Raw genomic sequence first — 21,149 nt, 5'->3', positions numbered from 1 at the left:
CTTATAATGGTTTAAAAGAGTAATGGCCCCAGTTTTGGTTCTGTAACACACACTCAAACCCCAGTTGAAGAAGTAAAGCAAATCCTGGTACACTTCTTAAGCACAATAATATATGTTAAAGGACAATAATATCAAAGCACGATGATATATGCCATACTGTAAGTGTAACGTTAGCTACTGTGGCAGTGTGGAAGTGAAAAACTAACAAGCTAGCAAGTGAGGACCAATCCAGTGTAACCAGCCGTGTAGGCAGCAGCTGTAGTCCCTCCCCGGGCCGGAGAGAGCTCAGGGAAGCCGGGCTGCTAAATGCTCCAGCCTCAGAGGGACGATGGTGGAGGGCTGGTAAAGATGGCGGCTCTCTCCGAGGATGGGAGGTACGGATTAAATTGTGGCCGACAGAGCGCAGATAGAATCACCGTTTTACACGTCAAATTGACCGAGACAGCACTGAGAGCGATAGAGAGCTACCAAAATTGCATGGTGAGTGAATCTGCCGTTTATTTCAATTAAAATGAGCCCAGACTGTCAGGGCTGACACGGCTCGTCTCAGCTGGGAAGCCCAACTGCCACGCACAGCTAAAGCTACGAAGTTAGCTAAGCTGTTGGCAGAGCGACTCTCTGCTTGTTTTTTTAATCATATTTTGTCATGTGTCCTTAAATTAATCAACTGAGCAAGATAAATGAGACCTTGGCCTTATGTTCTGGCCAGGTTTTACGAACTGACAAATGTTTTTTAACCTGGAAACCCTGTTGTTAAACTCAGACACTGATTAGCAGACGTTAGCTTTACGTTAGTCTGAAGCAGCTGTGCTGTCCATTTTTTTTCTTGCCAAACTAACGTTACTTTGACCAAATTAGGAAAGTGGTAATTTCATATCGACGAATACACCCGTCATCAGAGTACATATTTATAAACTAAGAAGGTGACACGTCTCATAAACTGAGTGTTTAACGCAAACACTTGGTTAACAAACGTGAACTTTAATTCGACGAGGTTGTATTTTTGTCAGCGCCTGGGTGCAAATATACAGACTGATTATGACTAATGTAACTTCATTAACGCTACAAGTTACTGGCGTTTCAAGCATGTCGCTGTCTGGCCTGCTTACCATATGGTTAGAAGTTTTAGCTAGCGTTAGTCAGAAAACCTAACATCACAACCTGGAAAGGATATGAGGCTCATAACTGCTTAACTTTATTATAAAATGTTGCAGTCCAACAAACTGCCACATTGTAGCTGGAGGATGTAGCTTATTTGAGTAAGTGCCTCAAGGGTTTACATGGTACACATTTTTCATTTGGGCTTGTCTGACATTTACTGACGTTTTTTGTGCATATATGTACCAATTAATGTCAAGAGTAGGCCAACAATTACAAATATAACAACCTCTATACATAAAAATATTTGGATACTTGCCCTTGCTGTCTGTGTCATCTTGTTCAAATGCATTATTATGTATTTATGTACTTTTTTAATTTTATTTTTTTTAAGCTTTCAGCAAACTACCTCGTCATGTACTGCATTTCACCCCTGAGCTTGACACCGCCAGTCATTTAAAAGCTTTTGAAACTGAGTGTGCTAATAGGGCACTTGCATACCTTCTGGAGATTAAATATAACTTGTTAATCTTGAACTGTACAAATGGTGTAATCTTGTAGAGGTGCTACACAGGTGAGCTAATCTGGAGATACCTCTGCAGTCTGAGGTGCGGAGGCCTGAAGCCAAGTTACCTGACCTTAACTCTGCCAACAACAACGCCATTATATAACACTGACTGGGCCTAGGTCTCCACTCAGGGCTGATGCACTGTCGCATAGCATGGGGCTGTAGTGTTCAGAGGTCTCTGACTGCTTTTTACGGCACATAGTGTGTGTGTAAATATGCATGTCGCACACTATTCACACCCCTGCATGTGAAACTTTTGCTCATTGTCAGCCCGGTATAATGCAGACGTTGCTTGTAGGGAAATTCATGTTAAAACTGTAGATATAAAGCACAATATAAAATGATTATTTAGTCTGTATCTGACAACTGGCAAATCGAGTGATCACTAAGTTGAAGGAATTCTTTTGTGACCAGCCCATGCTACAACCTTATTGGATGTGGTAATGTTGGTCTATACGCTGCATTGAACGGCAGCCTGCCATCTCTTGCTGACTGAGCAGCCAAAACTGCCTGCTTTTTGTTTCTGTCCCTCTCAGTAATGTGTGTTGTAGCTGAACCAGTGATCGAACTATGGAAGCTGGCTATCTTTGTCTTTCTGTGGTGATGTGAAATGTGATCAGAACTGTGTGTGTGTATGTGTGTGAGTGAGTGTGTGATGGTGGGGGAGGGAGTCAGTCAGTCAGTCTTGGCTTGGGAGTAGCTTAGCTTTAACACAACTGTGACATGGTTCTTTCAGTCTGATTTGAAAATACACATTTTTATCTTTGTTTATCTCCATCTTGTTTCATGTATGAGTTGGCATGCATATTTTTCAATATCCATGAATGCAGAGAAGCTGTTGTTAATAAAATGCACATTCTACTCAAACCAGTTTAAAGCAGCATTTTAGAAGTCTATGATTTTAGCCAACTGGTTCTTCTGTTGGCTTCAGCTGTGTGAAGAAGCAGGGAGTCGCTACGCTTTCCTATCCCAACTTGCACTGCAGCAGAGAAGCCTCTGCATATTTGTGGCTGTCAGCGCCGTTTCAAGTAGCCACCAACACAAACCTGCAAGCCTACACAAAACAAAGATGTTTCAGAAATAACCTCTTCAAAATATCCACTGTGTTTGAGTGTTGTCCAAGTTCAGACACTTGTGTTCAGATGTCTAGCGATCGATTTTACATATCATACCACCTACCTGTTAACCTCTTAAAAAGAAGAAAATTAACATGGTTGCTCTGTAGATTGAAACTTTGAGACACCGTGCCAAACACTGGCTGCTAGTGGCCCGTCATCAAGTATTTTGTAACTAACTCATGGTGTGTGTAGCAACACTGGCACTAGTCAGCCCTTACTGGTGTGCATTTATCCCATTAAGCATAATAAATCGTGGCAAAGTCAAGGGAAAAGCCACAAGCTGACAACAAAACAACACTGTAAATAGATTCCCATAAAATAAAAATCACAAGCTACTTTGTTTAGTTTTACGTGATGCAGGATCTTCAGGGATATGTTTTGTTTGTTTGCTTTTTGGGGATTATGAAGACAGATTATTGACAGTCTGCTAGGTCTGCTTGGTGTAACAGGACCCTAAGGCTCTGCTGCTGCTGCTGCAACCAAATGAGTTCAGAAGTGTCAGTCAAATAGTGTAACATGTCTTGCAGGTTCTAGACTATGTGTTTTCTTACTTTGGTTTTGTGTAGCTGTACTTAATAACCTACCAAACTAGAATAGCTCTCGCAAAGGTCCTTCACATTTCTTTGGTATCAGTAGGTGTTTAACTGTTGTTTCCCTTCACTTTCAGAATGTACCTTCTTCACGGCCAACGATACAATTCAAGGGACTCCAAGGAGTAAGCACTTTTTTTCCTTTTATGATAGGAGTCAGGTGAGCGATCACCTTCCCAATTGTGAATTTCTGATGTGGAATAAATAAAGCTCTAGTTTTATTTCAGGTTGTCACCAGCAAGCTTAATTTGATATTTATTAATGACATGTAATTTATGTATTAATTTGTTCATTGACTGAGTTGTATTCATTATTTATTGAGATGCCCCTACACAAGTGTCTTAGAACCAATGGAACCACTGATTTACACTGTTCAGCTACTCAGTTAACACTGATCTATGTTACTGGTATACGTTTTATTATAGCATAACAACAAGTGTGTTTATTTATTAAGTGATCAGACTATACATTAATCATGGTATAAGAATGCATTGCATTCAGAAATTGAACTTATTTATCATAGTTATTTATTCAGCATTTCAATATATCCATTTTTTTTTACTTTACAATATTTATAGTATTTTCACACAAAGGACAAGTTTTGTATTGCCTCAAAAATCATTGTTATATTGGAATTAATGTTGTTGTTACATTTTTAGTTATTATCATTGCACATGTAGTTGTCAAAGCTAGTTTTGAGTTGGTGATTAATGTTTATGATTTATAACATAAGCTGTGTCCTCTATGTACACACAAACTAATTTCAGACCCTTCTGAAGTCTGTTAACACTGTCATGCACTGCTCGGAGTCCATGACGCACATGACACACATACAGCCTTCCCTTAGCTGCTGGGTCCTCACACACCTTCCTGTCTCATGCTAGTTCTTATGTTGTTCACATCAAACCACATAGCCCAGATGTGCATCTGAACTGTATGCACATGCACACATATTAGATTATAAGGTGAAAATCAAGGTGAGTTTTACCACATGGTAGGGTTTAATATTTGGTAGCTATATATTAAAAAGTCAACACCATGTATATGATGATCCTCCTCACTTCAAGTAATCACTTCAGACACCATGCAGGAAACAATAAGTTATTTTTTTTTTCCATTTTTGTGTGGATTTTTTTTTTTACAGCACATTAAAATTCCCAAGACCGATTCCTCCTCAAACTCCTCCCACAATTTTGATTTCTACCTGTCTAATGTGGGCAAGGACAACCCTCAGGGAAGCTTTGAGTGCATCCATCAGTATGTGTCAAGGTAATGGTAATCACTGGTCAGCTGAATCAACAGTTACTGTCTTACTACACATTGCTAGAACGTAATCCTCCTTTGCCTCACATTTCTTTCTCATACTCCCTCTTTGTCTGCAGCTCAGGGGCCTCACACCTGTCATTGTTGGAGACGGTACAGGACAAGGTCACAGTGTGCGCCACTAATGACTCCTACCAGGTGACCCGGGAGCGTATGACCCAGGCTGTGGAGGACACACGTGAACGTGGGACCAAAGTCATCAAGCCTGGGGGCCAGTACAGAGGCAAGGCCCTCGATACATTTTTACATATTGTCTAAAACCATCAAGCCTCTGATTTGCAACTCCCACATTCAGATGCCAGGTTGAATCCCCACTCACCAGCATGGCTTTACATCCTATCAACGCCTCTCTTCTCTTTTCAAACCCAGCCCCTTTTGAGAGACTGAATAGGTGAAAGCTGACAGCCTGACTCCATTCAAAGCCATTATTGCTACTGACTAAGCTATTCTGCCATCTCAGTCTTTTCCAGATTAGCAGTCTGACTGATAAGGGCCAAAGGTTGAATAATTTTTTTATTTTGAATTATTTTTCATTGACACACAGCCTGCCAAAATGATACAGAAAGTGCTGAGGTGTCACAGTCCTTGCAGTGAGTGTTGCCTGTGCTTAACACGTATTACTGCAACCAATTAAGACTGTTTTCCCATCACACTTGACGAACATAAACTCATGTAGACAAGTTTTCTGTCCATGGCATCAGCCACTGCCTGGATTTGAGTCACACAAGCCGAACAGAAAAAGTAATCTTTGATAACCTAATTTGGCTCATCACTATCACCAGCTTCTCTCATATGTCTTAACCAACACAGCACAGGTTGGGCAACAAAACAACTCAAACAACTCACTGATGTAATGTTTCATGCCAAATGTGTTTTCCCCTTTCCTGCCTTCCTCTCATTTCAGTATGTTTTTAGTCTCATTATTGACACTTGCTGTACAGTCCCCCAACTACAAAACAAATGCATGCTTAAAACACATACAAATTTAACACCAGACAAGAAAGACTGGCTCACATGTTACTGAGGTATGTACCTGCTTACAGTGAATGTCAAACTGCTTTTTTGGGTTTAAGACTAAGATAATATAGTAGTTCAGATAAAAAAAAAAACGACTCTCTCATTTGGAAATGGTTTGGCTATCAAAGTCTGACAAAATGCAAAGTAAAACTAGGGAGGAAATATCTTGATGATTATATTATTTGTTTAAGTTTAAGAGGTTTCAAATTTCAGGACACCAATAGAAATTATTGTTAGGTATTGTCAACACTGTTTCCAAACTTGAAAAAGGGTTATTACCCAAATTCAAAATGCATCAGACCACAAAATGCACTAAATTTCAGAAGCTCTAATTGATTACTTTATAAAAATATTTTTCATTAAAATGTCCATTAAGCAGTATTGTAGTGGTAGCCTAAAAGTAACCCTATGTGCACAGTGGAGAGGAATGCTTATTGTTGGCAAAATTCTTACATTTTACCTCGTTTATTTTGCTTGGAGAGTTGAATATGGCTGTATCCATATCAGCATCTTGTTGGTGTGTGCTCTCTGCTACATTTGACAAATCTTCAGCAGCACACACTAAAGGGGCCGGTATAATCTGTCAGAAATGCTTATCAGATAGTTTAATAGCTTCAGAACCCACCCGCACACCTTTACAACATCAGAATAAGGAGGGCTTTGTAGGGCCATTTCTGTAACTTTTCAAAACTGGTAATCTGACATTCACATTCGCCTCATGCAGTAACTGGCCAGCTCTGTGGATGTGAGAAAGTTGTCAGGGTTTTAACTTGTCTCTCTAGTTCTCTTTTTACATTCTTGACATAACTGTTTCACTTCTAATGTGAACAATACATCTGAAAATATGCGCCGTTATTCTCATATTTAGCTCGGACAGCCACATTTTTTCCATTTGAATAGTCTTTTTTTTTTTTTTATCAAGAATACAAAGTAAACTGTGGACCATCTGTATATTTAAAACTGGTTTGTTACATCTAACACCTTGTCAAACACTTCTTTGTGAAACCAGGACCAGAAGGCAAGTTCAGTCCACAAAATTTGTTAATTGAATTAAAAACTCCTCAGGCCTGTTTTTCTCGGCCTTGGGGATAGATTTGCATACAGTGGCCCAGATAGAAACTGGGAAACGAGAGGAGCAGCAGAGAAAAGGGGTGGGACAGAAGCTTGTCACAGCTTGTATAGAGTTAGCACCCTATTTACTGAGGGGGCTTTTAGCTACTTGTTTTCACAGGCTGGTAACTTCAGGTAACAATCTGTAACTGTATTTTTATCTTTGTCTGTAGCCTTTAAATGAGAGCTGCACAATCCTAATAATTATGAATACAGCAATAATATTCTGTTCAAATTTGAACATTGTAGTCATCAACATCACATGGTTTTAATAGGATCTAGTTGTGCTTGCAATGTAAGTTGTTATCCAGTCCAGTATGCAGAGTGACTTTCTCAAGGAGACGACTTACTGACATAACCTTTTCACCTGCAGCAAATTGTCATTGGCCTATTGGACAACGTAAATTGTGTGCGCTTACACTTCCTCACATTGCTCCTAGTCTCTGGTTTTTGACAAGGAGGGAGGGGGAAGGTTTTCTTCTCTCTTCCTCTCTCTAACCTTAATCTCTTAAAGAGCTTTAGAATTTCATAATGACTGTGGAGCAGTATAGGGAAATGTACAGACACCCTGACTAAGCACATGGCTCAGCAACATGAAGCAGAGGTGTCTTGAGTTCTAATCACGTAGCCTTTTCCACACAATCACTTTTCCAAACTAGTCTTAGTTGATACAAGGAACTGCAGCCCATTATAGAGTGTAATTTAGTGGTTGCCCCCTTTCTCTGTGGTTGTGTCAGGTGGTAATTGGTGTGAACATTAGGACAATTGGGACCTCCTGCTTGAAAAGCTGAAAAAAAGTAATAGTAGTCTACATGGCAAAGCAGGTAGTTTCTGCCTGTTACTTATTAAATTGAAATATGAGGAACTTCTCTCTTGTTCAGTAAATGGTGTCTGTGACTGTGTTGAGCAAAATGACAGATATTTGATAATCTGACGTAGACCAGCTAGCTAACGTCACTGCAGAGAAAGAGGGGTATTTAACATTAAACAAACACTTTCTCTCTTTAGGAAAGAAAGTCCATATTCGTAAGCCTGCGCTATCAACCCCAGAGGTGGTCCCAGAGCGCAAACGATCCACACCCATCAACCCAGCCAACACTATCCGCAAGTGCCTTTCCAGCAACCCCGTGTCCCAGCGGCCGTTCCGGGACCGCATCATTCACCTGCTGGCGCTGAGGTCCTACAAGAAGCTGGAAGTGCTTGCCCGTTTGCAGCGGGACGGTATCAACCAGAAGGACAGAAACTCCTTGGGGACCACCCTACAACAGGTACTGTAAGATGGCTGTTCTTTTTTTATGGTTTTAGAGTCTCATAATATGTCTTATCAGTAGTTAGAGAGCAATTTAAAAGGGAAGCGGCCCAGTGATTGATAGTTCCACGTACTCTATTAAACAGATGGCCTGGCAGTAATAACTATGTTCTTTAATAGCTGATACTAGGTATTTGACACTGGTACTTGTATTCATCAAGTGTCTAATTTAATCCCAAAGATCCCCTTACCTTTCTTTAAACATGAGACCGAGATACACAAAAATCTACATCCGGTTCACAGTGTAAAGGCTTCATTCACTTTGACACAAAACAAGCCATATAATAGTTATTATTATTTGCATACACAGATGTTTGGCCAGCACAGGAAATGTGAAGTTTCTATACATAATGTATACTTCTCATGCTATTGTAGTTTAACTTTGAAATTGTGTCCATGTGTGTGCCTATATGAAACAGGTGGCAAATCTGAACCCCAAAGACAACACATATTCATTGAAAGACTTCATTTTCCGTGATGTCCAGCGAGACTGGCCTGGCTACTCTGAAGATGAGAAGGTCCAGGTTGACCGGATCCTGGCTCGGTACAGAAATGCATTCTGAACCTCAAGACATGCTTACTTTAACTATTAAAGCATTTACACTTTATGGTGTGAAACTACACTTAAGTATAAGTAGTAATTTAAAGTGAGGGTTGTATGTGGTTTTGGTTTTACAGTTGGTTGGTGCTTTGAGTGCTGCTTGAATTAATATTGGTAACAATGGATTCCAAAGTTTTCGTTTTTTTTTTTTTTTTTTTTTTTTTTTTTTTTTACTTTTGTTTAATGAATTTCTGTTCACAAACCTGCCAGATATCCTGTGACTGTACAGCTGTGTATACTGGCAGCTGAGGGATGGTCAGTGGATAAGTGAAGTATGCTGCAGGACTGGTTTTAGTAGTTTATATGATGTCATTATTTTTCTTTCTCTATGTTGAAAACTTGTCACCATTGGGGCACCACATTGTCACTGACATGTATTCAAGGTGACCACAGCTGCTCTACAGGCAACCAAACTAACTTTAAACAGCCACTTTTCAATCCTAGAGGGAATGATTGCTTAACGATTATGTTAAAAGAGTAGTTGAGCATTTTTAAAGTCTATCAACAGGTTCTCACCTCTCATGTAGTACACTCGAAGGTTTTAATTTGCAGTTTAATGCCTTTCTTTCCTTATTAAACAATTACATTTTAAATCATCCATTGATGTGATCCATTTTGCTAGCTTCAAGTCTCTTATTCCGTGCTTTTGTTAGCACATTGCAAACAATTGCTTTAATACAAGTATGAATTCATTAGCTGATCCTGGTGTAATGATAGTTAATATGCTCTTTCTTTTCTGTTCCACCGTTCACCACTGATGCCACTCTCTCCTTTCTTCAACAGCAAATTAGGTCTTCCTACTGAGGCACTCTCATCAAGCAGTTCTCCCAAAGACAGTGTCCCTGCGTCCCCCCTGGTACCTGCACAAATACACACACATGCACACACAGACAGTGAAGTGTGTAACTTTCCTCTAAATTCTAGGTGTTCTCTTGCAGAAGCGCCAGCCAGACTTTGACTTCATAGATCCTTTGGCGCCAAAGAAAGCCCGCATCTCCCACCTCAGCAATCGAGGGCCAGCCGCATCTTTATCCTCATCCTCTTCTGACCGCCGTGAGGACGAGGGGAGCCCTGGCTCCAAACGCTCGTCCCTACCCTCCAACGTCACCTCGGGCCCTCCCAGCCATCTCCCCATCTCGTCCCACCCTCCTGCACCCTCTCACCAGCAGCCCAGCCCAGCCTCCAACTCCAACTCACCCAGCACCCCGGAGGGCTGTGGTACCCAGGACCTGCCCATGGACCAGAGTTCCTCCTGCAGGGACCCTTCACCCAGCCCCTTCTCCTCTGATAGGATCCTGCAGGACCGCTATCGGCCGCCCATCCCAGTCCCCAGACCAGCTGCATCCCCCAGCCCTCCTCCTTGCACCTCACTCACAGTTACCTCCACTGTCATCAGCAGCCCTCCCTTGTCCAGCAGTACCACCAAGAAGTTCAAGAAGAAATCCAAAAAGCACAAAGATAAGGATCGAGAGAGGGAGAAAGGGAAACGGACGGAAAGAGGCAGTAGTCCTCCCAGTGTAGCAGAGCAGGCTGAGGAGAGTCGTAGGGCCAAAAAGAAGCGCAGTTCTGAGGAAGCGAAAAGAGAAGTTATCGACAAGAATCCTCACAAAGATCAAGGTGTGTTTCTGTCTTGTTAATTATCTGCATCGGTGAACCAAATGTCTCAAAATGACCATTTACTGCTCTGCATGCACACCTCACATTACTATCAGCTATTTTCCATTTTCCAAATTGCACGTCACCTTTTTTAATAATTTAATGTTACTTTAGGGAGAAATTTGTTCCCATTCATTTGGATCTATTACTGGTTTAATGTAGTTGAAGGCACATCTTCAGAGACACATTAATATTTTTAAAGGGGTCGCTCGTAGTAACAAATCCAGTTTTTATCACCCAACTCTGCAGCTCTGTGGAGTGTTGCTTTGTACTTTGGCCTCTTCTTGCTTTCAATACAGTACCTTTAATTTGCCTAGCTATCATTTTCTCTAAAAAAAAATTGAGTTCAAAATTCCTGTCTTTTCATAGTATTATAAAAGGGTGGGTCAGTGTTACATCACATGTTTAAAAGCACTCTGGAGACATTAGAGGATACACTAACAGAGAAAGGTGTATATATTATCAAAGTCAAACATTTATTTCTGGAAAAAATTAACAAAAACAAAGACCTCTGACATTCAGTAAAAAGTATTTTAATGTAATATAGCACAGTGGAAAATAATGGTAAACCAAAAATACATTGAAATACAGCTTGACTTTAAGAACTTTGCTTCATTAGGGCAACTTTGAGTAAGTGTGTATATGTGTGTGTGTGTGTTTGGACTCACTAATTCAAGCAGCTTTGGCATGTCTTGTGACTGACATGCCTCCTCTGTCCAAGTTTCCAGACAGTTTATCTTTCAGACTTTGGATTGTAGCTCACCATGTTTCAGTGTTTATCTCTACACAGTCTCCTATGACCCACCCAGTTTGATTACTGTGATGCATGATGTATTTTGGCTGAACATGCTGAGGCATTGATCCGTGTTCTTCTTTACTCTGTGATCGTCAGTTCTGGTTCACTTCATACTGTTAATGTTGTGGGGGTAGTTTGAGACACTCTGCTGCTTCCTCAAGGTCTGTGCCCCATTTACGATCATGGAGTCTTGACGTTGTTTCACACTACACAACGAAAGTGCTGATCCTATGACACCTGTGGTGACGGTTGATTTTGAGTTTCACTCTATAAAACGTCAGTAACAGCTGTAGTAACAGCTGTGACTGTTGGGTGGCAGCAGTACATCTAACTGCAGTGTCTAACATATTAAGGGAAGAAAAAAGGATAAATAATCTTGAAGGCTTGTATTTTTTTTGTCAAAGACAGAGAAAGATTCTTTGTATTATTATTGTAAGTGTAGTATTTACATGCTAACACTTAACTTTTTCCTCCTCAGACTCTTCAGAGAAAGAGAAGCCAGTCCAATCTACTGAATTCTCATCTACAGTTGATATACCTGACTATGTAGTGTAAGTAACTGTAAATATACAGTATCTTAAAGAGCCCATTATGCTACAATGTGAACATCTTTACCTCTCAGGTCTCTCAATTTATCTCTGACACAAAAGAAATCACAAAGTTTAAAACATTGACCATAATTAAGGGGGGATGTTAATAATAGACCCAAGCTTGAGAATTAGATGCAGCGTTAAACACATCTGTGTTTAATCTGTGCAGTCTTGTATTCTTCTGTCAGCACTGTACTAGGACTGTTTTGTAGTTTCTTCACCATTTGTAATTACTTAAAGGAACGTGTCGTCAATGCCACATCACAGGTCGAGAAACTCAGTAGATGTAAAACACGATTCCCACCTCTCTTTAAAGGTTCTATGTGCAGAATTGTGACGCAATTTACATGTATTAATTATTTTTTTTATTGACAATGAGCCAATGAACGGGTTGTAATGTAACTTAAAATGAGACTTTCTCCGACTTTCTTGGTAACAGCCTTTGGACTCATTTCTATGTAAAAGACCCGAGCCAAATTTTACGCGAAAATCCAAGGGAGGTGATGTTTTCGCGCGCTCCATAGTGCCTTGTCTCTCTCCCACTAACGTCAACAAATGACTGGCATAACGAAACAACATAAAAAAACCTGCGCTATCCAACTAAAAACACCCTGTAGATATTAGCTCTCCAGCTAATTCGCTGCCTCCGTCGAACACAACACATTTCACAACAAAACAGCCCTGCAATGACAACATTATTTCCTCAACCAAGGAGCAGAAAACAAGCTCCAGATCGATAGCAGAACATAGCTTACCCCTTTTGTTTTTTCTGTTAGTAGTCCAAAGGTTGCACATTTCACAGCAAAACCACAGCGAGTTGCTGCCTGGATATGCCACATCCTGCAATAGTCTCACGCCACTGCTCGAGCGAGTGCGCAAGCAACAGGATGTTGACTGCAGCTCACTTAACCGCCACCAGTGTCACTAATGAGAGGGAATTTCTGATTCTTACAAACGGAACCTTTTTAAATATCGTGACTTTTACAGAGATGTAGGATGAGGAAATTTAGGGGAAGAGTTTGTTCATAGTAGAGTTCTGGTTTTAGTCTTACACTTGACAATTTTTGCTGAAATAATTGTATATGTGTATCCAATATCAAAAGAATAATTCAGTTTAATTCCCTTTCCTATGTTTACAGAAAGTACATGCCGTTGGTGTCCACGGACCAGCGACAAAGCTACAAGGATGACTTCAATGCAGAGTATGATGAGTACCGCCAACTGCATGCCCGTGTGGAGAACATCACCCGCCGCTTTACCCAGCTGGATACCCAGTGTCGGAAGCTGGTACCTGGCACCAAAGAGTATCAGGTCGAAACCATTTTCCTGCATATACTTGATTGATGTTGCTGTTACTCCATTGATTTCAGTATCTACACAGTTATATGCCAGTTTTTTGTTTTTGCTGATGCAAAATTGATGAGCAACATAGGAGGCAGGATAATTCTTTTTTGTTTGTATTTAATTAAAACGATAAGTGTTACATTTCCAAGTGTTCCTTGATGCACTGAGATCTGCAACCACCATGAAACAAACACTTTTAATGTCTAATGTCATCATGATTGATAAATTCTGAGCATCTGTGCTGCTGTTGTGCCAAGTTATCACATAGTTTAATGTCTGTTTAAGCTTGACATAAAATTTACAGTATTTTCAACCATACTGGCTAAATACTTTTTCCTGTTACAAAGTGAATGCAGGGTGTGAAGTTTGTAATATCTGTGAATGACATGCATTTGCATTAGAAGTGATCATTTTTTAAATCGTTTTTATTTTATTTTACAGAAGGTGCAAGAAGAAGTCTTGAAAGAGTACAAAAAAATGAAACAAGTAAGTAAGGCAGAAGCCTCAATAGGGTGATTTATTTATTTTATTTTTATTTATTTTTAAGGCCACTGAACTTTGGATTGTTCATGATTACTAACTACATGTTTGCTAGTAGATTTTTTTTGTCAAATACAGCAAGAGTTGTGGTCAGATTGATAGCTTATGTGTTGTTGTTTTTTTTTTTTTTACAGCACAGCCCCAACTACCATGAGGAGAAACAGCGCTGTGAGTACCTGCACAACAAGTTGGCCCACATCAAGCGGCTAATAGCTGATTTTGACCAGCGCAGAGCCCAGGCCTGGTGCTGAGAGCACAGCACAGCCCACCAGGCCTCCCACAACATCTTCACTAATCAGTATTGAGAATGGAGTGTCGAACCAGGAGGGGGTGTCCAACTGGCTCTTATTTATTAACACCCCCACAGTTACTGCCTCCACAACAGCCCCCCTTCCTTCCCCTTTTTCTTTTTCCCATCATCCTTCATTCCTTCCTTCTTTTCTCATCTTTGATTCCACAGGCAGTATTGTTGCCTGCATTCTTGAAAATCTCTGACTCTACCCCCCCATCTTTTGCTTTCTCAATGAGCTCCTGTGGAATTTCATACCACTGGACGAGTGGAAGGGGCTACATGAGGTGTGAAGGAGTTTGGGGAAAATCTTTAAACTCTTCTAACCTTTGAAGGACTTTATCTGGCAAAAAAAAGAACAAAAAGTATTTTTGAGCATCAGAGAAAATAACGTATTTAAGTAAAAAAAAAAAAAAAAAAAGAGGGAGATCTATTTATTTTGGGACTCGTAGTGCAAAAGAGTCCGCAGATGATATATTAACTTTTGTTGAAAACAATGCAAAAAAAATTACCGCGGGCCTTATGTGTTTTGACTTTGTGAAGCCATTTTGCACGCAGGATCCATATGTCATCTCACTCGGCAATGACGTCTCTCTTGCCTCATTTCCTCTCTATTCACACAAAACTGTACTGGATAACCTTGCTTCAACACACTGCCGTGTGTCTGCTGAGTTTGAAGAGGAAGGAAATGAGACAGGCAGGAGAAATCAATGAGCTGGCTGAGAAGCAACAACAATATGTGTGCATGGATTGTAAATTTAGTTGTAATGGCCACGTGGAGTGGTGAGGGTGGGGTAACTAAAGGAGTATGTTCCCCTGTTAGCAGGGGGCAGTATTCCCTGCACCAACAGTGTTTAATGTTCACGGTGCATTATGGGTGCCTTAAGGTGTTTACACTCAAACGTCGAGTTAGGCCGACCCACAGGCTACACAATGGAACTACAACTGCCTGGCAACAGGTTGTGCGTGTGCGTGCGTGCGTGTGTGTGTGTGTGTGTGCGTGCGTGTGTGTGTGTGTGTGTGTGCACAAGCATGTCTGAGCAGGGGAGGAAGGAAGAGATGTTCAGTCTGAAAGGCGTCAGAGCGTTACAGATTGTATGAGTTTGTGTATTTGTATGGTTGTGGATCACGTGGAGTGAAAGGTAAAAAAAAAAAAAACAGAAATATGGGGGAAAAAAAGTGAGAAATAAGAAAAAACAACAAAAAAAAAGCTGCTATAGTGTTTGACCAGCCAGAGCACTCAGGATCAACCTGGCTGGAGTAACAGTACCTGATCTTAATTGAAGAGATATAGAGGATCCTAATATTAATTTTCCAGAATGGTTCATCTCTAAACCTTGGAAAAGACTGCGCCCACCTCTTCAGGCAAACAGTATGTGTTTCTCTTCACCGGAGGACAAATCTGTATGATGTCAAATGTATTTGATTCTCAGTTTGAGTTCTGCAGAGCATTGAAAGATTTCAGAGTAGCATTTTTTGTTTTCAACATTGAAACAGATATTTAGTTCAATGAATGGATGAATGGATTCTATGAAAAATGAAAATTTATTTTTGAGTTTATTTCAACAAGGGAAAAATTGTTTACAAAACCTGTGTTAGAATGTTTGCCAAACATTAAATACTTTTCTGGTACTGCATCCATGGAGTAAAAATTTCTGATTGGGACTTAATTTTAGGATTCATTTATACTGGAATATGTTTCTCATTCACTGAAGAATAAATCCAATAATGTTGCATTTTGGGGTGTGAAGAGGAACTTAGTTACTGTGCCCCTAAATAAAAAAAATCAACAGTTGAAGGGTATCGACTCTGACGTCTCTGTAGTCATCAGCTGGTCAGCCCCTTCTCAGCAGTCTGGTCTGAAATATATTCAGCTAGTGAGGACATGTAAGAGTCTGTCTCCTGTATTGGGGGAAAAAATGTAGCACCATTTTTTCCCCCCGCAAACTGGAGATTTAAGTAAATACGGGCCAGTTCTGTTCCACATATATTTTGGTTGTGGCATCCTGTCGAACAGTCAGTCTCTGCAGTAGACTGGCTGTATTTGTCGGCTGTCAGAGTCAACTTTAGTGTAATTGCAAACTTGGCTTAATGTGCTTGTTTTCTCTGAAGTTATTTTGGACAGAAAATCAGCACTTGTATATTGGAGGTGTAACAACAGCAGATAAAAATGTCCACAAGAGGCTCCACTCTACATTTACATTTATTACAGCTGTGGGATATAGGGTCAGTGTTTTGGTTTATTTTTCCTGTTTTCTTTAGGTGATTCTTTTGGTCATTCTCCAGAATCTGGCGAGTGCCACTCCAACCGCTGAAATAGTGCAGGAGGCCAGGGCTTTACATGTTGTCCATCACCTGCGGCATCCTCGCAGCCCTCCAAAGATTTCTGCTCCTATCAAAGACAGATAAACTTAAATGAGGTTTGAACAACAGCGATTAGCATATAGTGACTCATTATTATTATTAATGGAGGAAGGGGAGAAGAGGGTTAATCAAGAGTCTTAATGAGGAAGTGACTAAGTTTAAAAATGCCCTGGCAGTATTTGGAAAATGAAAAACCACTGAAAATCAAGTGAATTTTGAGTGAAATCTGATCCTGCCCACCTGAAAATGTACAAGGCATTTCAATAAAAATCAACTTAGTTTTACCTGGAGTATGTCTTTTTTCTCTTTTGTCCTTTTGTCTTCTTTTCAGCCATTTGAAATTGTTAAAAATCAGAAACATTATATGCTTTAATGTATTGTTTTTTATGACAGAACTGCAAATGTTTTCAAAGCTGACACCATTAAAGCAAAATTTAAAGGATTTGGTTTGCTTGCATAATGTTGAAGTTATTGTATCTGAATTTAATGTGCTGGTTACCCAAATATCCAAGTTGAGTGTTATAAAGTGAGTCCAGATAGTGCTCTCACTATTCAGCTTTGCTGGATTTACTTCAACAATAAAACAATGTCTGCTAGATTAATGATGAGATACAAGATAAATCATTATTTGGACTTTGTTCTTCCGAGCATTTTTTAAGAAGTATCTTTCATCTAGCTGCTTTTATGTTGAGCAAGGAAAATATGTAGCCTACAGTACTGACACACATTTGGGAAAGACACTAGATCAGAAATGCTGATGTTTGTAAAACAGTGTTTTACATAAAAAACAAGATAAAATGTATAACAAAGCAAACGCACCACCTGTCAGCAGTTCATGATTAAGATAACTTCAGGAGGTTACGTTTAATATACAGTGTCCTTAAAAAGGTTCATATGTCCACAAGACTTGAAAGATTTTGGCACTGTTGTCGTACACTGATTATTTGCAGTTTCATGGTACATAAATACATCAGATTATCAGTCAACACAGATTTGGCTCCTTCGTGTCTAAGGCTCTGTTGACCCTAGTTTTTCTTGGCGTCTGCAGTTTATATACTTTAACATTTTATCCAAAATGCAGAAAATCTGATTCATACCAGCAACATCTGTACATAAAAAAGGGTCTAAATAGACCGCTGCCTGCAAGCAGAATCTGCCTTCAGGTTCTGTTACTTAATACCTGAGAAAAATAGGAGACTGGTTTTAAAGAGGTGACCTGAAAGTGTCACTGACTTAAAACATATATTTGGTTGCAGCCTGCATCATTAAAAGTGTAATTTAATTTAATAACACACTAAACCAACTGTTTTTCTTAGCATCAGCAAGGGAACTGAAATCATGTTTGAATTACAGCGAATTTAAGATGAAAGATGTGATATTGGACTATACTATGTTCTGTTGTGAGTAGATTTTATTTCCATGGTCAACCAGGACTGGTGCAACCTGCTAAACCAGTCAACATTTACTAATAAATGTCTAAAAGAGAGTACTAAAGCTCAGTGAATGTGACAGTTTATGTATTTTTTGATGCACCATAGATTTATTGGCTAACATTAATTGAAAGGCATAGACAATTCAACACTGACAGCACCATTAGGCATTATTTGTTTCAATATTCATTAAAGTACTAACAGACCTTGGTCTCAACTTATCTACTGAGCCTAGAAATTGAAGTCTGTCCAACCGACGAGAATATCGTAACATGAGATTTACTTATGTGAAGATTTGTTTAGAACGTTATCTTATTTTAGTATTGGTTGGATGTTTTACGTGATTTGATTAATGGTTCGTGATTTGATAGATATATTCTTTATATGTTTATGTAAATTGGGAACTATATTACACTATGCAGCTTGTCTATAGTGTTTAGGATAGTTTATATTGGGTGGAGGGATACGCTGTACAGTGTAAGTGTGTGGTCTGACTGTTTTGACAGATATTGAAGTACACATGTTCCAAGGATGAAGCTGACCCCGCACCCAAAACTTAATATGAAACTTTGTGGTCACTTTTTTCACTTTTGCTGCTGAATTTTTCAGTCTCAGTTCAGAATTTTTCTGATTAGTTCAGACGCAAAGCTCTCATGTGGCTGCGTCCCTATTAGTCATTTACATTTGGAGGGACAGATTAACGGTAAGTCGTACTACTTGTTGCACTTCCAGACCATTGAAACTGAAAAATTCTGAACTGAAACTGAGAAGTTCAACAGCGAAACTGAAAAATTCAGCAGCAGAACAGCTGTGAAAAAAGTGACCACAAAAGAGAAATCCAGATCAGTTGAAGAAATGTGGAGAGTATTGTAATCAAATGTTTTGCTCTTGTATAGTTTTATTGTAAGTTTTGCGTTTGAGGTCACTTTTTTGCTTTATTTTTCAATTTCAATGACAATTTCAATGACATTTTTTTGTTTTGATTCTTGGGAGATAGTGTTCAATTATCATGAGACAAATTTATTCCCATACAAAAATATTTAATCAAGTAATAGTTAATGCTAACATACACCAGCGTTACAATATTATAACTTTTGGAAAAACCTCTGCCTACAAAATGCTGTGTATACACTTACGTGCTCGTGCAGGAGTGTGTGGTTACCTGTATCTTTAAGAAGGAGTGACCTGCCTCCTATGTCATCCTGATTAACTTAATTGACCAAACATGGAGCTCTCTGTTTCATCATTCAGACCACCAGCGTTGCCAGATTTATGATAATTATCGTATTTGTACAAAGACTTTGCCCTTGGTACGTTGTACAATCAATAATGCCAAAAGTCCCATAAAGGTACGATCATTTCATCATTTTGTGACACTTAGTAGTTGTAATCAGTCTAGGCTATCTCATTTTAATTTCTTTCCCTACACAATCAGGATAGTAAAATATGGATCATATGTCTGTATTTACGCATCTCTTCTCATGTGATGTCTTTCCAGCCAATCAGACTAGCCCCTTCCACACATCATATAACTACGTCAGCAATTTTTTATGTTATTTTTTAAACAATGTGGCTAGATTTGTAGGTGGTGTCAAAAAGTTGTTTGTCTCAATAAATATGTGTATTTTAAAAATTATACATTTACGCCTATTGGTTCTTTTGGTTATGACTCGTGTACAATAATTGTACTCAAAATATCATTTTAAGCCTCTGGTACCATACTTTAACATTTCCTATCTTGCAACGCTGCAGACCACTTTCTCCCATCTTTTCAGCCAGAGTTATGATTTGTGAAACTCTCGCAAGATTAGTACATGTCGTGTTTCTTCATTGTATGTGTAAGGCTGGAGATATATTTGCTTTTTAACCACATGTTTACATAGACAACCAGCTGCGTCGTGAGCGTAATTTTTGCGTATGTAATTTGCGTATTACTGGAAGATTCCACTAGAGGGCACACCAGAGAACTCAGGATATTAATAGAAGTTATGGATTTGCATGATGTAAAATCATGGATGTATCCGCCAAAAAACACAAAGAAGATGCATGATGTAAAAAGTAAACATGGCAACACTCAAGGAGGTTACTGCTTTGTTACTTGTAGCATATTTGTCTCTGTGCAGCGGCAATGATATGTCGTACAGATGCATGTAATTGCCATTGTTGTTGCTGTTGATGTGCCTACTGACCCTTGACCCTGTCATATCCCCATACTGTCCCTACTGTTCATGTTAGTATTGCATCTTGTGGATGTGTTATGTTAATTTCGGAGGACTTGCACAACCAACACTCCAAACAGACGCAGGATAGGCAAGGCAGCCATCACGTGATCGTGTAGTTAGAAGCAAGTATATCTCCGGCCAAACCAGCCTGATTCATATTTCTGCGTTGAGTCTACACCGTACCCTAACCTTAACCTCAATCCTAACCCTAACCACACTCGTGAGAGTTCGTCCCTCCGGCTGATCCAACCTATCAGTGCATAACCAATGGGTGGAGCTCAGCCTAGTCCAGCTCCACCCCAAATCACTCGTACAACTTAGTAGTGCTAGTTAAGTGAGCATCACTTGGAAAGGTGGCGGACAAACACAACTCGGAGCGACTGCTGGCTGGGCGGGCTCTTGAGAAAGAGGAGGACGACCCAGAGGAGGAAGACGGCAAGTTCAAGACGGCTGTGACGACAGTGAGACGGCAATGCTTCCTGAGACTGACCATCAATGGTGGGAGGCTCCGGTGGTCTTGGAGGACAGTTTGGTGAAAGATAAGCAGGAAGAGGGCACAACAGAGAGGTGGAGAATGTGAGTAGGCCTATGCAGGGGATTGTGGTTCATGAAACGTAATAAGTTTTATAAGTTGTCTTCTTTTCCTCCAACAGACTGTATGACCCATGATGACATGAGGAACCTCGCCATGATGTCCTGTTACATGTGTTTAAGAGTCTGCAGCTTCAGATACTCTGTATAATGTGATACTGTATTTATTTCAGTGCTTCACAGCATGGACTGATGATGATGATGCTGGCAAGATACACAAACAAAATTATTTAAGTCAGCTTTCTGATTCTCAGTTTAAGCAATGACCACCATATTGTAGCTGTTTCACCCAAATAAGAAAAAATGGAAAGCTCATGAGCTGCCAAAGTGGCCCATTTTAGGCCTACTAATGCACTTATGTATGTGATATTTATTTGTTTCATAAACTTAGTTATTTTTTGATGCATTTGTTTCATATTTAAGGAAATTAAATGGGTAATATTCTGGTTTTGACTGGTTTTGAATCGTTCTGTGACTGCATTCTGTGTCTTATTATTAAATTAAATACACTGGTTTAGCTATGACCTGTGCGTGTGTGCAAAAGTGCAATTTAAATAACAAATTGCATGAAGTTTAGGCTTCAATAAAAGAGG

General features: G+C 39.7%; 1 protein-coding gene across 1 annotated transcript; it reads left to right on the top strand.

Moving 5' to 3' along the window:
• The first annotated feature begins 265 nt into the window (after positions 1-265).
• On the top strand, positions 266-16,603 carry ell2 (elongation factor for RNA polymerase II 2). Its single transcript, XM_044348470.1, has 12 exons — positions 266-480; positions 3,452-3,499; positions 4,519-4,643; positions 4,757-4,920; positions 7,833-8,092; positions 8,553-8,677; positions 9,518-9,590; positions 9,673-10,351; positions 11,665-11,737; positions 12,916-13,087; positions 13,562-13,606; positions 13,795-16,603. The coding sequence occupies exons 1-12, from the start codon at positions 307-309 to the stop codon at positions 13,909-13,911; spliced, it is 2,055 nt and encodes a 684-aa protein (XP_044204405.1). The 5' UTR covers positions 266-306; the 3' UTR covers positions 13,912-16,603.
• The last annotated feature ends 4,546 nt before the right edge of the window (positions 16,604-21,149 follow it).

Source organism: Thunnus albacares, chromosome 4 (genome assembly GCF_914725855.1).
Source record: "Thunnus albacares chromosome 4, fThuAlb1.1, whole genome shotgun sequence".
Lineage (NCBI taxonomy): Eukaryota > Metazoa > Chordata > Actinopteri > Scombriformes > Scombridae > Thunnus > Thunnus albacares.
Note: the sequence above shows the minus strand (reverse complement) of the source record. Positions and strands in the feature narration are given on the sequence as shown.

Bases quoted from the DNA above. Each gene is read 5' to 3' on its own strand.
- ell2 (XM_044348470.1), top strand. From the start codon at position 307: ATGCTCCAGCCTCAGAGGGACGATGGTGGAGGGCTGGTAAAGATGGCG. The intron at 10,352-11,664 runs GTGTGTTTCTGT...TTTCCTCCTCAG, and splicing joins GAATCCTCACAAAGATCAAG to ACTCTTCAGAGAAAGAGAAG. The intron at 13,088-13,561 runs GTCGAAACCATT...TTTATTTTACAG, and splicing joins CTGGCACCAAAGAGTATCAG to AAGGTGCAAGAAGAAGTCTT.